General features: G+C 26.6%; 1 protein-coding gene across 5 annotated transcripts in view; it reads right to left on the reverse strand.

Annotated features, from left to right (window-relative positions):
* Positions 1–23,172, reverse strand: part of LOC113550108 (RNA-binding protein fusilli) — a 67,901-nt gene that overhangs the window by 26,738 nt on the left and 17,991 nt on the right. For all 5 annotated transcript variants that reach the window (XM_026951756.1, XM_026951755.1, XM_026951758.1 and 2 more), the window contains exons 3-4: positions 17,070–17,216; positions 3,149–3,377 (exon numbers count right to left, since the gene is read on the reverse strand). In XM_026951756.1, coding sequence (XP_026807557.1) covers positions 3,149–3,377; positions 17,070–17,216 — 376 coding nt within the window. The remainder of the gene's footprint in view (positions 1–3,148; positions 3,378–17,069; positions 17,217–23,172) is intronic.

Consider the following 23,172-nt stretch of genomic DNA (forward strand, 5'->3'; position numbering starts at 1 on the left):
TATTATAATATAGCTTATAAGTAATAATTATAAACGATCCATTCAATATAGTTATTAATGCCTATAAATGCTCAGTTAAGACGATTCATGATGCACTAAATTTTACTGATTACTTATTACTTATTAGTGTTATTCGTGACGTTTTTCTAAAGATATAAAGCATACCTATAAAATTTAAGCATTATTATCTTGTATTTATAGTATATTTATTATAAAATACGATAAATCATAAAAAAACGATCTTCGAGATGATTAAACGTTATCTATGCCTAAAGGGTTATCTGTGAATACTGAATAATATTGATAACTGATATATGTCACCCATAGTACGGTGCACGATCCTCAAAAAACGAGGGATGTGCATCTCGTCGAACCTGAAGTAGTGATTATGAAGCTTGTTAACATAAGGTTCGTTGTAAAAGACTTTTCATAAATTATTAAAAAGAAAATCGAATATTTTCTTTGCTTCCACTACGGCTACGCTACAGTATATTTTCGAGTCTGGTCACCAACGATTTGATGTAATGCTTATTATTTATTTCTCGTGGATTATATACCTACTAGGCATATCACACCTATAATAATAAAGTTCCTTGTGTAGACACGCAGTTCCACATAAGTTAATTACCGTTATTTAGAGTTTATATTAAAATGTGTGTACATAGGTTTCTGAAATTCAAGTAAAATGTTGATAACACGAAATATTGTGATACAGTTTCTACATTTTAAAAAGAATTCAATATTTTTTAGTTAAGCTCTGTAATAAAAAAAAATAAAAGTGTATTCTACAATACATTTAATCCATTTAAATAGAAAATAATATAGTATATGTCATTATAACAAGAGATTTAAAAAAAGTTTTAGAGAGTTCCTAAAATATTATATAATATTAACTGTATGTATTCTACACACAAATGATAATTAATTTGCCTATAGTAACGGAGCAGTTAAATATATTCTAGTTTTTATTGTAAGGTATATACAGATGTATAGAAAAAATTTAAAAATTATTGGATTAATTCATTATATTTTCCAAAAAATATATTTTTTAAACGAGATTAATTATTAATTATCATAATTATTTATTGACAAATTTCGAAACAGTATTTCATTCAATATACATTGAATAAAATTGCATACCGACTATGAAAATAACATTGTAAATAAAAAAATACACGTTTTAGTGAATACTGGAATGAATTAACAATATGAAAATATGATAATTATCAAAAAGGGTGTTGAGCCTAGTCATGCGGTTAAATTATAAAATATTCAAACATTACATTTTTATATTTCTAATTTAGTATGAAAATAAAATGATTTCAAATGATAGGTACTTAATTACAATCATAATACAAATAAATAAAAACTGAAACAATATGTAATTTTTCAAAAGAATGCTTTAAACTTGTGTTTTTTTTTTTATTTGAAATTGAATAAAAAATTTTGTCCATTGAAACATTTAAAACAAAATTTAAATTTAAATTTAATGCTTTTCATTAAAATATTTACTATTATATCTATAGTTAATAAAGGTTGAGACTTTCGCTGATAACCCTTACGCCTTACATACATAGTAATATTTAAAAATAACAAACTAATCATATTTTTATTTATTTTAGTAATATACATTTTTTTTTTATAAATTATAACAAAATAATTTATTTTTATTAATTATATTAATATTAAACTATAACTATAACTAGTAAATTAAGAAACGTCTTACACCAAAATTAAGACAAATATGGACCACTGGACTAGATTAAAATTGAAAATCGTTAAAAAAATATTAATATTTTATTTGACAAAATAGTTTTTATACACCTTAATACAAATAGTCACTACCGAATTTAGTAAAAATAATTGTTAATAATTATTATTGATAATTTATTTTCAGTTTTAGCAAGCAATTCAATATTAATTATATAAATAATTTAATACACCGTGTATGGTTCATCTCTTAATATTATAAATATGAAAGTAACTCTGTGAGTATTTTTGCTTTCACGCCCAAACTATTGAAATGATTTTGATGAAATTTGGAAAAGAGATAGTTTAGACCTTTGATAAGAACATAGGCTACATTTTGTAGCGAAAAAGACTTGAAGGAGTTGAAATAGGGGATGAAAGGTCGTAGTTTCGAGATGTCCATTTTACAACGGTCCTAATATGTATAGTATCGTAACTACGAGTATATAAAATCTTAAATGTATATTATATAATTATAAACATTTAATATTATTAAAGTCATTCATTTTACTTATAGTATTACAGTAGATTAGTATAATTTTTCCCAAAAATATTACATTCATTGTATTATTAATATTTAATTATAATTTAACTGTTGATACTGTGATCCCCGAGCAACATACAGTCATGCATATATATTATCTATGTGGGAACTCCGTAAACATAATTCCTATCACAAGCAATGTTAAAATGTAAAACCTGGCAAAATCAGATGTTTGTTTCTAATACTGGAAATCAAACATTAGTGTAAAAATAGATGAATATTTAGTAATTTATCATATCACAATATATTATACAAAGTAATAAGTAAACTAAGTGTGTAAATGAAAATATTTATAAATTAATTAAAGATAAAAGGTGTAGTAAGTGTTGCAGCACTGACGCCGTTTAATAATAAAATATCAATCAATAAATTAATTCAGTACTTTTACAATCAATAGAAATGTTACTATCAATGTTATTAAGTCATTCTAAAATAGTAGAAAATCAAGCATATGAAAATATTCTTGGAAATAAATTTCCAATTTTGCAATTCATTTTATCTTCTATTAACAATATTAAGACTAAATTTGAATTAATTTCCAATATCATAATTAGTAGTTATATCTTTTATAAGATAATATTAAATTAATACGTAGGTTTATTTAAAAAAAAACCTCAGAACTATTAGACTTTATTCATCATTAGGCGTCTAGAGAAAAAAAAATTGACGATCTATAAAAAAAAATGTGGCTAGCCAATTTAGGCTTACTAAAACAAGTAAAACTTGTTTCGCAAGTACGCTATCTAAACATTCTATACACATCGTCTGCTCTGGCTTTAACGACTTAGTACTTACCGGTAGTAAACTAGAAGAATATGCTATAGTTTTTTTTTTTTACATAATATAAAAGGATACAATTAACCAGATCTGTAATTGAGTTGAAAGTTTGGTCTTGGGGTGCATTGTAGAATTTGGAGAAATCCTTCCGTAGGTCGTGAAATACATTGTAGTATTCGGGCAGTTCAATGTCTTTAATAGATGATTCCCGATGCAAACACTGACGGATTGGAAGCTGTCCATCTGTTACTATTCGAAACATAGGTGCTTGAGGTTCGATATTCAGTGACTTAACGTAGGTGTCAAACTGTAAAAATAAAATACATGTGGTTACAAAAAAAAAAAAATGAATTAAATTATCAGTAATTGATAAGTATAATTTTTTGTCAAAGGATTAATATATTATGCATATTTTAAAATTCTAGATAGTATACGCTACATAATTTTTAATGTTTTTATAAAATATATTTTAAATTAATATACATATATAATAGTTAATAAGTTATCTACTAATGATAATAAGTTAATTTTGTAATTGTTGAAACCAATCATGGTGTATTTTACGTGAGGATGTTTGATGACATAATAACATTGATCCAAGTACTAAGCACTATGGTATTCATATGCTTGTAGTTAAAATACAATTCTGCGTATTTATACGACTTCCATTGGTTTAATATAAGTTATAAATTTACTACTATAACATACGTTTTTAAAAATATGGTACTAATTAGAGAAATATGGTCTTTGATTAAAAAGATTCCGGTAAAAAAAATTTACAGTATATAAATTAATATAATTTAATAAAAATTATTATTTTGAAAATATAAAATATATAAGTATAATAGTACTATAACTATAAAATAAGGAATATATCTATAGAAATTAGGAATGTTTGTCGTAAATATAATATATACTAGATACCTACTAGTGGCGTATACTTATATAGACAATATAGGGGATGAATCCTCCTTTGACTTTTTTCAAATACACATTTGCATTCTTAGAAAATAATCACGAATCACCTAATCTAAATAATGCATATACTATACATTATATACTTAAGTATAGTATAATTTATAGTACCAACCTATATAGACTATATAGCCTAATTAGCTGAAAGAAATCTAGTATAGGTAAGAATAAACAAAATGTGTTGTTGGCTTTATTAAAATACCACCAGAACATATATATTATGTTATTAATAAACAGATTTTATGTGATACCTAGATTTTAATGTCACGAATATTTGCATTAGAAATTAGTAAAAATTAAAACTATGCAGGGTATAATAAGACTATTTAACAAACATAGTAATATCTGTAATGGAAGTTTGTCAAATAATCAGAATAAATATTGTACAAAATTAGAAGCCGTAATAATAATTAATCTATGTATTATATAAAAATAATATAATTCACACCAAAAATGCAATTCTATTCACACAATCCTTTTTATCAAATCATCCCACTCAAAAATATAGATACTAACCTAAATAAAAATAAATCAAATTAAAATTCACAGTTGTATGGTATACCATTATATACTAACAACATTTTCTTATTTCACTAAACTTCGTGAAATTTAACAAAATATCAATCATTGTTTTTTTATCTCGAGTTTTCTAGAAAATTTGAAGTAATTATCACACAACCACAAAAAATATCATACAATTCCTTAGTAGTAAAAGAGAATACACCAATAAACATTTACCTAACCTGTCACGTTTACATCAACGTTTTTATTATTTATTTACATATTGTTATACAGTATTAAAAACTCCATGCTCTTTGCACTTTAATCAATAATAAAAATGGTAAATTAATAATAATTATTTTCAGGCTGTAGGTACATAATTTTAAAATAAATTGTTTTTTATAATAGAAATGTATTTATTTTGTAAGGGAAATACTTGAAATATTATACATCACCTATTTTATATAATCAAAACAAAAATAGTTCAAATAACTACTTAAGAAGAGATAGGTATTATGTGTTTTCTTTAGTGAAAAATTAAAGTTGTCTAATTGATGAGCTACACTTAATTTAAAAATGTATGTCGTTTATTTGTACCCATAGGAAAGGAAAAAGAGCAATTGTGACGACACGTGAATTTTAATAACAAAATTTAATTTATTGAGGAGCCAATAGCCAACCATGGCGCCCGCAGAGGGGAGCGGAGGGCATGTCCCACACTATTTTAGTTAATATTAATTATTAATTGTTATATTACCTACTTGTATGGCTTAAGTATTTATACTTTTGACTTTACCCCCACCCGGGTTTATATTTCTGAATGCGTTCTTGACGGCCAACCCTAAGTGGGTATGATTTAACGGTTTTCGGTTTACTTTTATTGGACGAATGAATATGTAATGATGTCGATTACCACCATACAGACAATAAAGCAAAATAAGGAAAAATAATTTACCATAAAGAAATATAGATATAAATGATACACAATAATACAGTATATATATATTATATAATAATACTAACAACAACAAGACAAGTTGAGTGAGAATCAATGATCTCTAACGTTTTTGCGCAGGCTATCTCATGATTGCTAGTACAACTCTTCTTTCAATGGCACAGACCGGCCATTGAACCACACTGCACAGCAGTATTAAATATGTATAATCATGTATACGTTTATATGAATAAAGGCTGGCAAGTGGAGAGAGAAAAAAAAATCTCACCCACCAATTCGCCATACGTAATACGTACTATGTCTTGTTGACTGCTATAATATTATTACGACGATAGTAATGTGATTTATTGATAATATTATAGTTGGCTTTTTATTATTAGTATTTTTTAGTCCAATAAAATAGTACTACAATTGTATGGTGAGAATTATATTGAAAACGGATACCAAAATAAATATATATCTTATGAGATTTTATTTATCAATGCTAGCAACTTGTAAAGTGAACGGTTCAAAAAATTAAATCAGGCAAAAATTGATATTACCTACCTTGACCGGTTTAAACTTGAAATTTGTTATCAATTCCTGTTATAAAAATAAATACATATTTTTTTCTAATAAAGATTTAGTTCCAACACTCAAAAAATATATTTATCAATCACGTGTCTATGGTTATTAAATAATAATAACTACTAAATAATTAACGTAACACAGATGAATATGTGATACAGCTTTTTAGTTTTCAAAGTTCTTAATAAAGATGATATCCCATCTATTTATGGATTAGTTGAAGCCATTTGAACGAACATCCTAATACATGTACAATTCTACACATATAATATGTCTCATTAAATGTGGTCTTACGTGACTTGTCATCTCGGTATATAGCCAAAATCAAGGACTAAAAAGCGAAAGGTAAACCAATCTGCGGACGGTTAATGATATCATATATACTTATACTATTTTATTATTATTATAAACATATATTCTAGATCGAGGACACATTGTGATCCACTGTACACAATTTGTTTTTTACTGATAGGCTAAATCTACATTTAATAAGGATATTTCAGTAATTAACTGCAACTATTTTTTTTATTTTTAATAATGATCTAATTTTATTACCCGGTTATTTTTCTTTAAATTTGTTATAAATCCTTTATTAATATACAATTTTTATACAACTATATTTTGTATAAATCATTAGATGTTATGACTATATTATTTTATTATTTATATTATTATTTCTATATAGTTTATATGAATATAAGATACAAATGTGTATTATTATCAAGGATATTGAGATTTAGATTTGTACATCAATAAATAATTAGGTATTATAATTTTTTTACACGTTTAACTTTATTGTCAATTTTTTTTTTATTGATTTTCGTTTGGAGAGTCACCAAAATATGCATCTATTTTTTTAAATCGTTAGTTATTGAAATGGTATATTTAACGTTAATTAAAGTATATACTATTGAGAAATTATGAATTTACATGCGTGTGAACCAGACCGAGGGACCAAGGATTTTATAACGTAAATATAGTCCAAAGACAGCGTTGGCCGAACTGAATTACGAATTCACCACACTACAATAGTTGCGAGGCCGTAAATTGGTACAATGACCTTCCGGTGGTGCCAGCAGAAAGTGTTTAAAAATCATTTTCGTACATACTTTACGTAGGAAATCATTTTTTTTGTTTAAAAATCTAGAAAATATTTTAAAAATAATAAGTAGGAACATCCGAACATACAACATATTTATATATTAATATAGTTCCTATTAGGGATCATTTATTTAAAATTATTTAGACAACCATAGGTAAGTTTTCATCTAACGAATAATTTAATAAAATTGATTGATGTATTAGGTATGCATTAACATCATGTATTAATTATAACGCTTAAGTGTTTATTTACGACAGTATTACATTGAAATTGATTTTGAAAAAGCATTCATAATTATACACTACATATAAACGGAATACGCGGTATGTACTATGTAACTAATAAATTACATGCATAAAAAAACAATAAAACACAATACAATTAAAGGATTTGTGTTCAAGTCTCCTGGGATCAATAAGTTAAATTTTGTCGCCACATACAGAATAAATTATTTGAATTTGATAATATATCCTAAGTGAATAATAAGCTATACTATAGTACTTTAATAAATAACATGCAAAGGGCAAATTCATTTCCGGTCAAATTTCCAAAATATAAGACATATATATATATATATATATACATTATCATATATGACGTGTTTCAGCGGATGTACTAAATGAAAACCGATGTTATAAATATTTTCATACACAGCTCACGTTTTATTTTATATAATATGTATAGTAGTATAGTATACATATCATTTTTTTTATTACTATTTTGAACATACAATTTACATTTATGAACGTTGGTCTTTAGTATTTCGTACAATCTAAAACGTGTAGGCCTACCTTTCACTGTATTCACTGTATAAATATACGTCGCTGTCATGACTTGTGAAGTCTTATGATAAAAAGAACCGCGAAATGTTCTACCGTCATTCCACTTATACGTCTCGCACATTAATACATCGCTGCTTGTATATACTATATAATGCACGCACAAAGTTTTATATTAATATGTATTATATAACCCTTTTGCGCCTACAAGTCATATTATAAAATAGGGAAGGTAAAACCGTTGTTCCATAACGGTTCCCACATTAAAATTTCAATATGTAAATTATTAAGGGATTTAAAAATCGGGTTTCTCCCTTTAACGAATTATTAATGTGTTATTATACGCTGCAAGATGTTCAAACAGGTGGTGTTCGAGTCAGCAATACTAAAAGAACGCAGCACTTACTTAATTTACAGATTTTAATTTTTTTTCACCGAACTTGTCATTACATTGTTTACATATTTTCACAGGAACACATAGTGTATAAATGCGTCAAAAATTTTTGTTAAGTGAATAATAATAATAATTTTATTATTATATTTAAAATTGTATTACAAGTTTAAGCATTTTAGTAAGTACATATGTATAATATGAGTATACCTAATAACTATATACACTATCAGAACCTGTACAGCGTTACCCGAGACAAAGTAAATTTCCGTATCCTGTCTTCAATTCCGTTAAATATTAACTACATATTAGTATATTATATATATTTTAATATTATTATTTCTAAATCATTTGATTGGTTTTAATATAAAATATAGATCTAAAGTTATATCCAATTATAATAAATTAATAACTAAGCATTTTATGTAACCAATGCAATGCTATAAAAATTTAAATAATAATTATTTTTTTGCGAACCAACAGATCCTCGCGCGTATTAGCCCCGTAATCCTCCTCTTTAAAACGTAAAATGTTGAAAATTGGTTTCCAGGAACACACTTTCCGGTTAGGGGTTAGTAACCTAACCTAACCTAACCCATGGGCGGATAGGCCCACCGGGAAATCGGGATTTTCCCGGTAGGCCCTCGGCTATGTTTAATGTTGAGGCCCCTCCCTGACTTCAGTCCCATGATATATATATATTCCTACTTTATGCAAATTACAAATATAACCTTTAGGTACTGTTAAATGTAACTACTATTTTAGTGTGTATCTACTTTTTTACAATTTTGTTCATAAAAAGTTTTATAATAGAAATTTTAACCATATACAAAGAATATGACAATGATCAATGGCATTTTAAATCAAATGAAAATCAATTGAATGAACTCAATAGTGGAACAATTACTGTAGAAAATAAACACCCTACTATAAATAGTAAGATATAAAACATTTTTTACCTACACAAATTAATGAATGGACAATTTTTAACTTTCAAAAGCATCTAAAAATCAGGTGCATATATTTAATGATGATTCAATATTTGAATCTTAAATAATAATTAATCAAAGTAGTATACATCGTTTAATTAGATTTTTGCTAAATCAAATAATGGTTATCCAATCTTCCTATTATATTTTCTTAGATATTTTAACCACAGACAAAGAAAATGATAGTGATGATTCACATTTTAAATGAGACTATTTGGACGGATTTCAATTGATTTTAAATCAATTGAATGAACTTAATAGTGGCACAATTTTTTATACACAATGGCTTAATGATAATAATTAATATTGTAACAAATGTTATTAAGTTTCTTATTTTTTTTAGCATTATCTGAAAACTATTTTAAAAAACCAACACTGGCAAATTTTTTAAAATTTTGGTCATTCCATCATATTCAACCGAAGATTAATGTTCCTTTTGCATCAACAAAAGCTTTTAATCGAAATGATGGTAAGAATCGTAAATGGGTATCATATAGTTTAAAACATAAAGCTTGTTTTTGTATCTGTTATGGTGATGGAACCGGTCTATTTTCCGAAGGGTTTATCGATTTGAAACATGTTTATACTCGTATAAGTGAACATGAAAATTAAAAAAAAAACATAAGAATAAAGTGTTATTTGGACTACCTTAAGGCTTAGGTAAAAAATTGTACATTATAAATTCTGTAATATAATATTTTAATAGATTTTTTGAAATTTATTTTCCAACAGAAGTAAGAAAGGATTGTTTGCTTAAAAATAATATATTTAAAAAAAATACGTCTATTTATATTTTTTTCATTATGTTTACTATGAGGTCCTTATAAATATTTCCCGGTAGACCAAAACTTGCCTATCTGCCCATGAGGGTTAGGTTAATGTACCAATAAGTTAAGTTTTAGAACCATGAGGATTGAGCACAATATATTACTGTGGATACTGTGGATCACTAACATCACACACACACGCGCGCGCGCGCGCGACATATGCATTTTTAGAAAAAAGAAAATAATATAAAATACTATTATAGATTTTGCGAAAGTATTGGGTACCATTCGTTGTGTACCTAACCTAACCAGTGAGTTATTTGTGTCTTGTGGTTGTAAGTTTATATTTATATAAAATATTGTTTTATAATAAGTGTAGTTTTCATTTAAAATGTATAATATAATACATGTAAAATATATTTACTATACTAATGATAGATTAGAAGGTCACGAAAATCCTTTAATAAAAGCCTAACCTCTTCACTTCCTGGAAATCCTTGTCGAAGGCTCAAAAGAAAATGGTGTAGAGACCTTTTAACTTAATAATTCCATAACATAAGTGCTACTAGTGCAGGGTTTGGCAACCTTTTCGTAATTACAAAGCCATGATGTTCAGGGAGCTGAACAACCTTTTTTTTTTTTAGTTGTAGTTGTTACTAACTTGTTAGTATAGATTATTATAGAATATTAGAATAAAGATAGTAATATTATTTCATTGAAAAATTGGTAGGCATTAAAACAATAATACGTGTTTAATTTTAAAATATATAGAAAACCCTAATTTCATTAATTTATTATTCTTATTATTGTTTATACAAATATAATTTATTTAATTCAGAAATACTATCACTATAATAACGTAGATATAATATAATTTATATTTTACGGGTCTCGATATATTGATGAATTTTCCAAAGAGCCGCAGGTTGCATGTTAAAAAGCAGCAGGTTCCCGACTCTTGTACTAGTGGATAGTTCTTTATTCACGCTACTCTAATAATGTTTATTCTCATCTCATATATACTTACTGTGCTTAATTGTATAGATTGTATTTTTTTTAAATAAAAAAAATTGTACACTTCAAAATATGATAGTTTCTCAAAAATATCGATGACCAGTATTACTAACTGGCTATTCAGCCTCTACTCTCCCTTACAGTGTTAATACCTATAAAATAAATAGCATGATATACCAGCCTATCACAAAAATAATTATTTTAAGTGAAAATATTGAGTAAGACTTGTATAATGTCCATCTAATGTTCAAATTTAAATCAAAATGCGAAATTACGAACATAATTAATTTCAAGATCAAGATAATTAGTTAGTTGATATACCTGTTTATTTACGAATTTACGTAAACTTAATTGTCAACTGTTAATCCATTTTATTTTTTTACTTTAAATAAGACAAGAATTTCACAGAGACAGGTTTGATCATGAAATACCCATTTTAACTTGTGTGAATAACACGACTCGTTATATTAAATACATATTTTTTATATACCTAAAAACCTACAACGTGTAATACACTAATACATGTTATGTAAAACTATTATATAAAATGTTAAATGGTACAATATCAAACCAAGTTACAGTCTGTCTTAAATGTCCTTTCTTGGTTTCAAATGTGTGGAAATTCTACTGTTCATTCTACATTTTTAGAGATATTATCCATAAAATATAAACCAGTCAGACAATTCCAAATTATCATATTATAACAACAACAATAATACTATAATATATAGGTTATTATAATTTATAGTTATCTTTTTAAATACATAAGTTTTAGAATTGTCAAAATTGGCATGTTATTATTAATATCAAAAATATTTTATTGATCATACAAAAATGTGATATAGTTATTTAAGAAAAAGTAACATTTTCAAAAAATTATTCTAACTTAACTTAACTTAATATTTTTAGATTAAACATAAGTAATTTTAATGTACAATTAATTAGTATTAGCTTTTTTGAAATTTAAATTTCAGATTCGCAGTGATGGCTGTAAATGATAGTCAACCATTTTAAAAAAAGATCTAATCTTACTTGCATATCAATTAATAGTTAATAATATTGTATAAGTCTTTAACCAATTTTTTTTAATATGATACATTTAAAAAATGTAAATTTAGTTATCTCTCAGTCTTATTAACAGAAGTATATCAGCAGTCGGATCACATTTTTTAATAGGATAATAATAATACGAATTTTGATGGGTTATAAATTATTACTTAGACTAACTATTTTTAGAAAAAATGTTTTGAAATCTATAGTCTATACTATCTTCTACATTCTTCAGTATTAAATAAAAAAATTAAAACAAGGACCAATTTTTCACAAACATGATTTTTTCGTGGGGACCAATATTGTCTTAAAATTTTAATTTGTGTGTTTCAATTATTTAGTTGAACGCAATAACACATCCATTAAAAAAAAATAAATATCTCGTTCTTAATTTTCCATTCACCATTATTACTTATACTCAATATTTCTATAAATTATGTTTTAAGAATGACGAGGTAATAGTGATTTTTTTATTGTATCGCCATAACGGAAGTTAGACCGTAAACAATGCTAATACTATATATATTATATATAATGTGTAAAACGTTTCGAATCGGAGTCCTTAACCGACAACTGGAACAAAATCGTTAAACTGTACTTGCCGCTTTTATTAGGGCACTTAGTGTACTAGCCTCTATCGACCCGATTGTCATTATACCACCAAGAAGCGAAAAGATAAATAAATTTGATAATTTTTCTTGAAAACCTAAATGCCTTGATTCCGGGGCAAATCAACCGAAACTGTCGTGGCGAATGGTACAGTCGGTACAGATAGCCGATAGGAGTATACACAATAAATAACGATAGGTATAGGTTACCAATATATTATAATAAATATGATAAGTAATAACATAATAATAATACATGATGATGAATTATTTAGAGCACAATTAGAGTCAAAATGATAACTACACCACTAACCTATCCTTGACGATGAAAGCAGGTTAGGTTAGGTTTATTTACTTATATATATAAAGGGGGAGAGATAGGATACTGTGTGTTTCCTCGTTACAGACGTTTTTAAGAAAACGCAGTGGTCCAGTCCAACCTGTACATATTAAAATCTAGGCATAAACAGAAAAACGTGGAACGTGTTTGACCAGACCATATTGAAATGAGTTGTTTTGTGGCTATATTGCAGAGTGTTGAGTATTGAAGTACTGGCGTCGCATCAAATTGATTATCAATAAATACCAAAAAAATTAAATAAACAATCTAAGTTCGGATTAAACTATTTATGAAAAAGTGTCCATTCAAAAATTAATTCGAAAATTATTCGTAAAAATAGTTGAAGACTGATAATACTTTACAATGAGTTGCACTGCGGTATATTATTTTCACAAATTGTAATATGTACGAACGTAATAATTTATGAAATATACATATAAATGTTTTTGATTGTTATAATAATATCATAATGACGGAATGGGAGATGTCAAAAATTAATATCGCAAATATTAATTTAAAGACTCGTGCTTCATTTGTTTAAACTTTTAAGTCAATAATATGGTATACACTAAATACCCAAGGGCAATATTTCCTAGTTAGACCGACAGGTAACTGATTTCCTCTTAGCAGTTAGCGACATTTTTCGTTAAAAGATTATATACCTGAGTACAAATATCCAGAATTAAAAAAAATATTTTTGGTGGTCAGGTTATTTCTGCTCCACGGGCCACCTATTGCCGATCCCTAATTTAAAATACAATACATACATTTTATATTTTGAGTACTTACATACAATTTTATAACTTTTATAAGGTTTTAAATGTGATCCAATACATTGCACTTTACTGAAGTGCATTTAATAGGTCAAAAATAATATTATTATATTGTATTTTTAAAAGCCTTATCAAATAAAACCTTGAGTGCGAGAGAAAATTAGATTGGTGTATGAAATTCTATTTTGCTGACAAGTAGATCAATAACCAAAACCAGTTTAACGGTGCAAGTAAGTTACTAACACTGGATTGTGAGCGGTATATACCAGTATTACCGGGTAGGTATATAATTCTGGCATACGTATACAGTTTTATATTATGCACATTACTACTTTCGATCATACGCAAAACCGGTTGATAACTATATTATAAGAGTTCAGTTCACAGAAGCCAGTCGTGCTTTTTATAGGAATATAATAATATCATTGTAGGAATTGAAAATGAAAGTTAATATGGGACGTACAGGGGATGGATTTAGATGAGTTTGTTTCCACTTACCAAATAAGAAAACCTAGAATGGAAAAATAAATAAAAATTTGACAATTTTATAAAATTACATGATATACCTATTTATTTATTCGATTGCATTATTATAGTAACTATAATACAGTTATTAGGTAATACAATTCCTAGGACTGGAAATGGTGAATGCGCGTTAAATAAGGGATGATGATTGTTGATTAAAAATACACGATATATCAATGGTTATTTCAAATTGTTCGTAATATTTTTTACATATATTCCTGATTTTTCTATATATATATGCGGGATATAGGTATATTATTCAACTCAAAATGTAAAATGTTGATAAATTTTATAAAAACCAACAAGTTTTGGAAAATAATTAAGTAAGATCATAGCAGGTACTATTATTTTTACAAGTAAATAATCTACCTGTGTTATATACATTTGAAAACTAATAATAATATATCGATCATAAGAAATAAAATAATTTTTTTAACATAATAAAATTGATTACTTTTTCATTAGAAAATGTATGTATAGGAAATCGTATTCCTCAAATAGGTATTAAAACGACATTCGTTATCCGTATGTCTTGTACAATCATCGTATAATCGTATTTATATTATAATTTATGTTAGGTCATAATATCAATATGTAACAATCTTCATAAAAAAATTACAACTGTCAACTAATTATTATATTTTTAATCTAACGACTCATACATACTGCTCGACCAATATGCGAGATTTCTCTTCACGGGTAAGAAGCGACGTAGAAACTAAGTTGACAATAGTACAGTTTATATTGTCCTTTTCATGCGTCTATAGTCTATATTTAGATCTACCACTAATCATACATGCAATAAGATTATCAAAATAATGATACAAATTTCCAACGACTAACGAGGCCCTATCTCTTAGTAAGTTCTAACCAACATTACCATTTTAATCCTATACCTTATAAAGTATAATACATTATTCCATATATAACCTATCTATATTTGAAAATTGTAAATTATACATTTTATTTAGACTAGCCCTTATTGTAATAAAATAATTTCTACAGAAATACTCTTTTCCTTGTTAATTATAAAAATTTTATGTCAAAAATTATTAGTCACTAATATTTGGAAAAACAAATATAATAGTAACTGAATACATAAACGTGGATTTTATTTTTGTTCAAAGTAAAAGAAAACCTCAAAATAATTATTTTAATTATGATTAATACTAAAAATATTGGAAACCTCAGTTAAAATTGTACACTGTACAATAGTACACACACACACATAATACATTAGTACCGTTGGTAACTAATATTTATATTTGTGTTCTATTTTGTAACTTGTGAGTCAGTGGTGGCTTTTAGGCACCCCCTCCCCCAGACAAAGAACTAAAGCCGCCCCTGTTGTGAGTTGTGGCACAAAGACATTTAAAATGTCTGTCGGAAACTTAGAACCAACGCAGTAAGTATTGAATGACCGACATATACATTAGAATCAAATCCTACAAAAACATAATACCTTGTAGATGATGTGCAAAGACATCTTTACGTAAGTACCCGGCGTTATATTGCCCGGGTTAACTTTTTTGAAAACCAGATGCCAAATCTCGTTATTTTTACACTTGCTGCCGCTGTCGTGTATTCCGTACACAACAGGTTATCGGATGTTTCGTGTATCCGGGTGCATAGTTATAGTATATTTGTAATTAAAAAAAAATAAAATTCTACAAACGCATCATTTGACGGTTTACCTTGGGTAAAACCACATCAGACATCCCTCCCTTATATTTTACAAATTATTAACACAATAACACCACGTGATAGAGTGTAGTGATATTATAATAATAGTCTATAATATGTAGGTATAATGTAGATATCTGTACAATACTATTATAATACAGTATGTTATCAGTAGCTTTACATGCCTCGTGGCCCTGCATGCAGGTGTATACACACTACAAACAACAGTAATGTGTAGTCGACCCATAGGAGACTGATTAACAAGTACTCTAGTCATGGCGTGTACACTTGAACTATAATTAATGTCGTATACCTGTTGCGGAACATGCGGGGTTGATCACCCTGTAGAATATAATACATATACGCGATCGTGCCTTCACCTGTAGAGCTTAAATTATAAAATAAAAGGAAACCTGTATTCAATATCAATAATATAACTGTCGTAATGTCGTGTTCTAGACAGAAAAATTTGAATGACGTCGGAGAAAATCTATTTAACACTTAATAATAATAATATATTCTGATTAAGATATACATTACTACACAGTACACATAAAATGTGTATCTACTGTTTAGAACAGTAAGGCATGAGCTTTGAATACATTTGTTAACAGCATACGTATAATAAATAATCCAAAAGACTATTGTAGTCAACACGTTGATGACTATACGATGTATTCCTCACTAACTCATAGCAGGGTTAGAAATTAAAGCACACGTATTTGAATTAAAAACGGACATGTCTGATTTAAATACATAAATGATCTTAAATTGTTGAGCAAACTTCACTGACAAATACAGCCTAATGAAAGTTATACGGCAAACAATCGGTGTAATTTATCAGGGGAAACATTCATATTATATAATATTAAGTATATTAATACGATATTATATAATATATATCATAAAAATATTCTATATTATCGCTATTATCAAAAATTCAGGGGATATATCTATATTATCAAACATTAGAAACTCACCTTGTCGATAGCATCCTGTAGGGGAATACCGGAGGTTTTGACCATTTTTTCAGTGATACCTATATCTGATGTGACTTGGTCAGACAAGATGTTTTCATTTTGGTCAACTTGGGTCGGCTTTACTAAATATTGCTGAATACCTACAACCTGAAATGAAAAATAAAACAATTATGAAATTAATAAATATATCATACATTTTATAAATAGTCATTATATAAAATACCACATTACATACATCTCATATACAGTCTATATGTATACGTGTATAATATATTGATTAATAATATATACACATTGTTATTTCAGTTTACCTGATAATCAATTTTGCTTCAGAAATATATTTGCAATGTATACGGGAATTTAGGGTTTGTATTTTGGTAACTTTCCAAAAAAATAAAGCATGTCTTAACATACATAAAAACTACAACCACACCGGTAGAACAGGCACTAACGCACTACAAACTGTATACGTCATTAACCTCCCAAAATACTCGTCCTGTAGCTATACGAGTGGGAATATAGGTAGAACGTAGAGAAGAGAAAAAAAATAAAACTTAAGGTATTCCTAATACTTTTTATAAGCGAGTGGTACTACTATATCGTAAAGAGGCAAACACGTATATATGCAGAGACACGCGGCTTACATTGCTTTATAATTCTTAAGTTGATTAACTATACACTACAACAATAATAGGGTAATTTGAAATACTATATTTAAATTAAATAGGCAATAGATTATACAATTTGATTTTGTTTATTTCGTTTAATGAATAAAAACAATTGTATATCTAGCCGATAACATTATTAAAAATACAATTAAGTAAAAATGAGTCTTTGATGATGTCTCCAAAATTAACGTTGCAGTTCAATGGATAATGCTGTTTCTCAAGACCGGTTGTCAACAACTTAAGGATACATCGTAATTTAATATTATGATATATGTAGGTAAATACTAATGGACTTGTGCGTCATTAATAATTTCAAGACATAGGTATATTTTTTGGTATAATGACTTGTATAATACACATTTAACGTGGCTTACAATACAAAAATTATAAAAGTATTACATTTTCTGGTACTTTCATAACTCTTAAGTCATAACCGTTTATAATAAGTTTATTCTGTATAGTATATAGGGAAGTATATGACTTAGTATAACACATTAAAATAGATAATAAACTAAACACTCGTATAAAATAAAATCGTAACACAATTGATAACACTTTTAAGTTTTAAACATTATCTACCTATATAATAATAAAATAATTGTTATGATATTTGAAGGATTTTTAATAAATAATAATTATGTTTCAACTGCAGTAATAAGTATTTAATAATAATCGACTTGTTTTATATACGTAAATAAAAATTAAATTCACGAGAACTCAAGCTACATTTTCAAAAGATCTAGAACATATTAAAAATTTTAAAGATTTAATAATAATTAATAATAAATAGGTAATAATATAATGATAATGATAAAATTATATTATAGTATAAACAATAAACATACATAAGACACTATTAAAATGTATACATGCTCGATTCTCATATTAAACAAAAAAAATAGGAAACATTAAGTATGTATTATGTCTATAAAACTAAATTTCGATACCAAATAGGCAAAAAAAAAAATTATATAACTTATATTACACTAATGTTTTATAACGGCTTACATTTTTAATTTTTCATTCCGAAGCAGAATAATCAGAGTATTTAATTTTATAAAAATTAAATTTTGGATAAGTAGTTAATTAATATAGTGTAATTTATAAGTATTTAAAGTTTAGTAGATGAGTAGTAAACCAAAATTTTGCGCAATACCCTTTTACCACTGTACTCTGCTCATTAAAACTTAATTAATTACTTAACTATACGTCAAAAATTCTATTTTTATATGTCAAAATAATCCAAAAAGTATTTTTCTAATTATAAAAATTTAAAACTACAACGATAAAAAATAATAATAGTTTTAAGTTTTATGACTACTTCAATGTTATATTAAATTTATATATTTTTTAGATTATACACCTTTAATTTATAAAAGTACACAAGGTAGTTAAACTTTTCTTATCATACATATTATTTTATATTATAACATATGTAGGTATATATTATACGTTGTACGGGTATGAGGGAAGAGATTGGTTTTCAATTCTTAGCCTTCTCTCAAAAAACATTTGAAAAGGTTTTATAAAAGAATTATGTCTTAAAAACTCAATTCAAAACAACTAAAAAATATATTTTCACCTCTTCCTCGAAATTTTTTTTTAAAAAAAGTTTTAAATAACAGAAAAAAATTAATATTATTATTATTATATAATATACGTAATACACTAAAATACGTATACATAGGCACATAGCATATACACCTATAATATGTTTAAAAATAATACACACACTGTTCATTTTAATTGTCGTTCTAATACGTCGCGTAATCGGCAATTACGGATGGTGATGATCAATGGATGTTAGTTGAGTAGAAAGAGGGGGTGGTAACAGGTACCGAAAAAAACGAGCGTCGACAACGTTATAGGTTATTTAACGCGCGAATCTCCTTTCTAAACGCATTATAGACACCATTCGTTTCGAAATTATGGACCAGAGGAGGTGGAAGAATGAGTAGGAGGAGGATAAGATATATAGCAAACAATGAACAACATAATAACAACAACAGCGGTCGGCGATAAAATCGTCATAACTCGGGAACAAAAAAAAGCCGAATAGAAAAGAAACATTAGATATAAACTTAGGAAAACGACGACTCTGCGTCGTATTATAAAATTGCGAGCGGTGGCGGGGATAGTTATGGCGGCAATATGCGTGTTATTATTCGTCAGCCAAAGCTTTTGACTGGAGTGAGCGAGCAGGCGGAACGATGAACGCTCCGAATCTTCGAGAGACCGTGTCGCAAACGACCAAAACAAGTCGAGAAGAAAAAACGAAATAATAAAAAAAACGGCCAAGGAAAATAATATAATATTAATATACGTCATAAGGAACGCGCGTGACGACGTCCGCCTCCACCACCGATGCCTGCAACGCCACCTACATATTATTATCATCATGACTACTATAAAGCGACGCCGGGCGCTGCTGTGGCAGTAATGTCATCGCTCCCCGAGGCCTTCCAAAACTGCAGCACAGAGGTCGTTCGCCCCCGCCACTGAAGACGACGTCCAAATCTGTCGAGCGAGACGAATTATAGCTCTTCGGATGCATATAAATCTACCGCGGATTTGATGGGCAACCCAATCGACAAAGTCCGCTCGCCAAATACTTTACAGGGGATGAGTGGGTTATGACAACCCGTAACTCAACACTTGGGGTATCATACACGTATATTATTAAACAGAGTGATTTACCTAAATTTTTATATTTAACAATTTTTAGTTTATTCAAATTCTGATTATTAAAATCTTCAAGCACACATAACTTCTTAAAGACCTATATTACCACTCGTTTAGATTTACTATTGAAGGATTGTCTCTTGTGGCGGATACAATAATATATAAATGTCTTCTTTTTTAAATGAGAACTTTTTTTTCTATAGGAACATTGTTAATCATATTACATACGCCTAACTAAGGATAATAATACTTGAAAACGGTTATAAAAAATATAAAAATATACGTATATAGTATACACTATGTAGAGAAAGTTGTATTGGATCTATAGTATTTATTATATTCGGAAATTTTTACAAATTATAAAAGTTGACGGTTAATATAAATTACTTAACTTTTCAAATTATTATAACTTTATATCTACCAAATCCATTATATCATAATATATCTATTAATCTATTAGTATACAATAAAGTTAAAAAAAACTCTAAAACAATTCGTCCGCATTTCGATTTATTGATGCGTTAACTTTTTCAAAAGTCATCTGATTAACAATTAACAGAGAAAAGGGGTGATGTTCTTATATTCTAAGTAAGAATGGTAAGCATACTACAGATCATATTATTACAGATATTTTGAATCGTATGAAAAAATCTATGTATTTGAAAATATGGCCTTTAACGTCATTTAAAAATATATTTATAAAATTTCTAAAAATCAAGATTTAAATAATTTCATTATGAAAGGGAATAAAAGTAATGAGCATTCTTGATAAATCATTCAGTTTATTAAAATTGCCAAGGGAGAAGAGGAGCTGTTGAGGACTACTGCATAACTATTAGTCTACAAATGTGCTTCATGACATATCATTCATGTTTTTGAAAACGAGTTCCTTTATACTGCTTACAAACAATTTCGACAAAGTAGCTGTATAATACGTAAATTATGTATAAATGCACATCGATTTTTGGAGCAGTATTCAGTAATAATGTTCCAATCATCAACTTTGAATATGGTTTCTGTTAACAAATATAATCTACTTAATACTCAGGAGAAAGCTTTAAAAACCAGAAAATGTTCAGTACCTAATTTTTAAAATAATCAGAAAAAATTAAGAAAAAAATTTCTGAAAAACAAGAATATAATAATATTAAAGAAAATTAAAAAGATTACGTATTTTTTTATAAATGGTAATTTTTGACTTTGGTAAGTAAATTAATATTTTTAACAAACATGTGACATTTTCAAAATATTTAGATAAATTAGTTAAAGCTAACCTATTTTTCCAGTTTTACGATACTTCGATATTTTTTGATTTATAAATCTATTACGCAATTAGTAATATTATATTTTGATAATTATTATTCAATAAATGTGATATTTTTTGTAAAAATTAATTCAATCATCAGTAGTATACGACATAGACTACATATATATATATATATAATATATAAGTATAAATAGTATAATCAAACTATCTAGCATATAAATCTACTATCTACTATACGTAAATTAAGGTCTATGGAAGTAAAAATATTCTCACGTTAATTATAACGATAAAATCATATTATATTTTATATTTTTAATGTCTGAATTATAATTAAAATTATTTATTTTATGTAATAAACATTAACATAATTTATTAATATTTGTAAAAATATTATACTTAGAAAATATATTATAATTTATAGTTATAAGTAGGTATATTATAGTTAAATTTAGTTTTTGATATTATTATTTACTAATACTTATATAAACGTTTATGTATAATTTCGAATAGAAAGTTTTATAATATATTTAAAATATAAGCTATTCAATTATCTATGTAATTAAAAAAAGGAATACTACCTAATTACGTGATGTGTTTTATAAAATTCTTTTAAAATAGAACATTTATTAAAATAAAAGATTATAATTAAAATTACACTATTTATATCTGCAATTTAAATTAACTATGAACAGAATAACTATTAGCAATTACAATTTGCAATATTATACACATATACATATATCATAAATTATAATTTATACACTTGCAAACTAAAATCATTAATTTTATTGATAATAATAAACAGTAGGATAATATTATACATGTGATTGATACGTTATATAATGTCGAGTTATAGTACCTATGTTATGAGCCTTAAACAATAAAATAAAAAAATTAATAATATTATTATAATTATAAATTAAATTACTATAATAGATATTTCTTTAAATTATCATAAGTGATTTATAACTAAATATAAATTAATATATAACTATAACTAATTGTTACTACAGGTAAGCAATGCGCTAAGAAAATTTAAAATATATTTTAAAAATAATCTATTGATAATTCAAATTATCTAATGTATCTACGCCATAAAAACTTTATATATAGTCCCGTTTCATATTTAAGTTGTTTTTAATTGTATTAAGAAACATTGCATAAACTGTGGTTATTAGCTGTTACAAAAAAATCGTCTAATATTTAATTTTAAAAGTACTATCTATTTGATTATTAATTTACATTATTGGCAAACACTAAATAAAGTATACCTGTTTTAAAGGTTGACAATATGATGAAATCAATTTCTTTTTTTATAACAATAAATTATAAGAAGATATTCTTTCAATCGACCAAATAAATCAAAATAAATCGATAGAATTGATTCCTATCTGTTATTTCATACGTTTTATTCTATACAAGCCCGTTTTTTTTTAATTTGAGAACCCCTTGAAACCGAGGACCGGTTTCTTCCACACGTCCCTGT

The sequence above is a fragment of the Rhopalosiphum maidis genome, chromosome 1 (genome assembly GCF_003676215.2).
Source record: "Rhopalosiphum maidis isolate BTI-1 chromosome 1, ASM367621v3, whole genome shotgun sequence".
NCBI classification, from domain to species: domain Eukaryota; kingdom Metazoa; phylum Arthropoda; class Insecta; order Hemiptera; family Aphididae; genus Rhopalosiphum; species Rhopalosiphum maidis.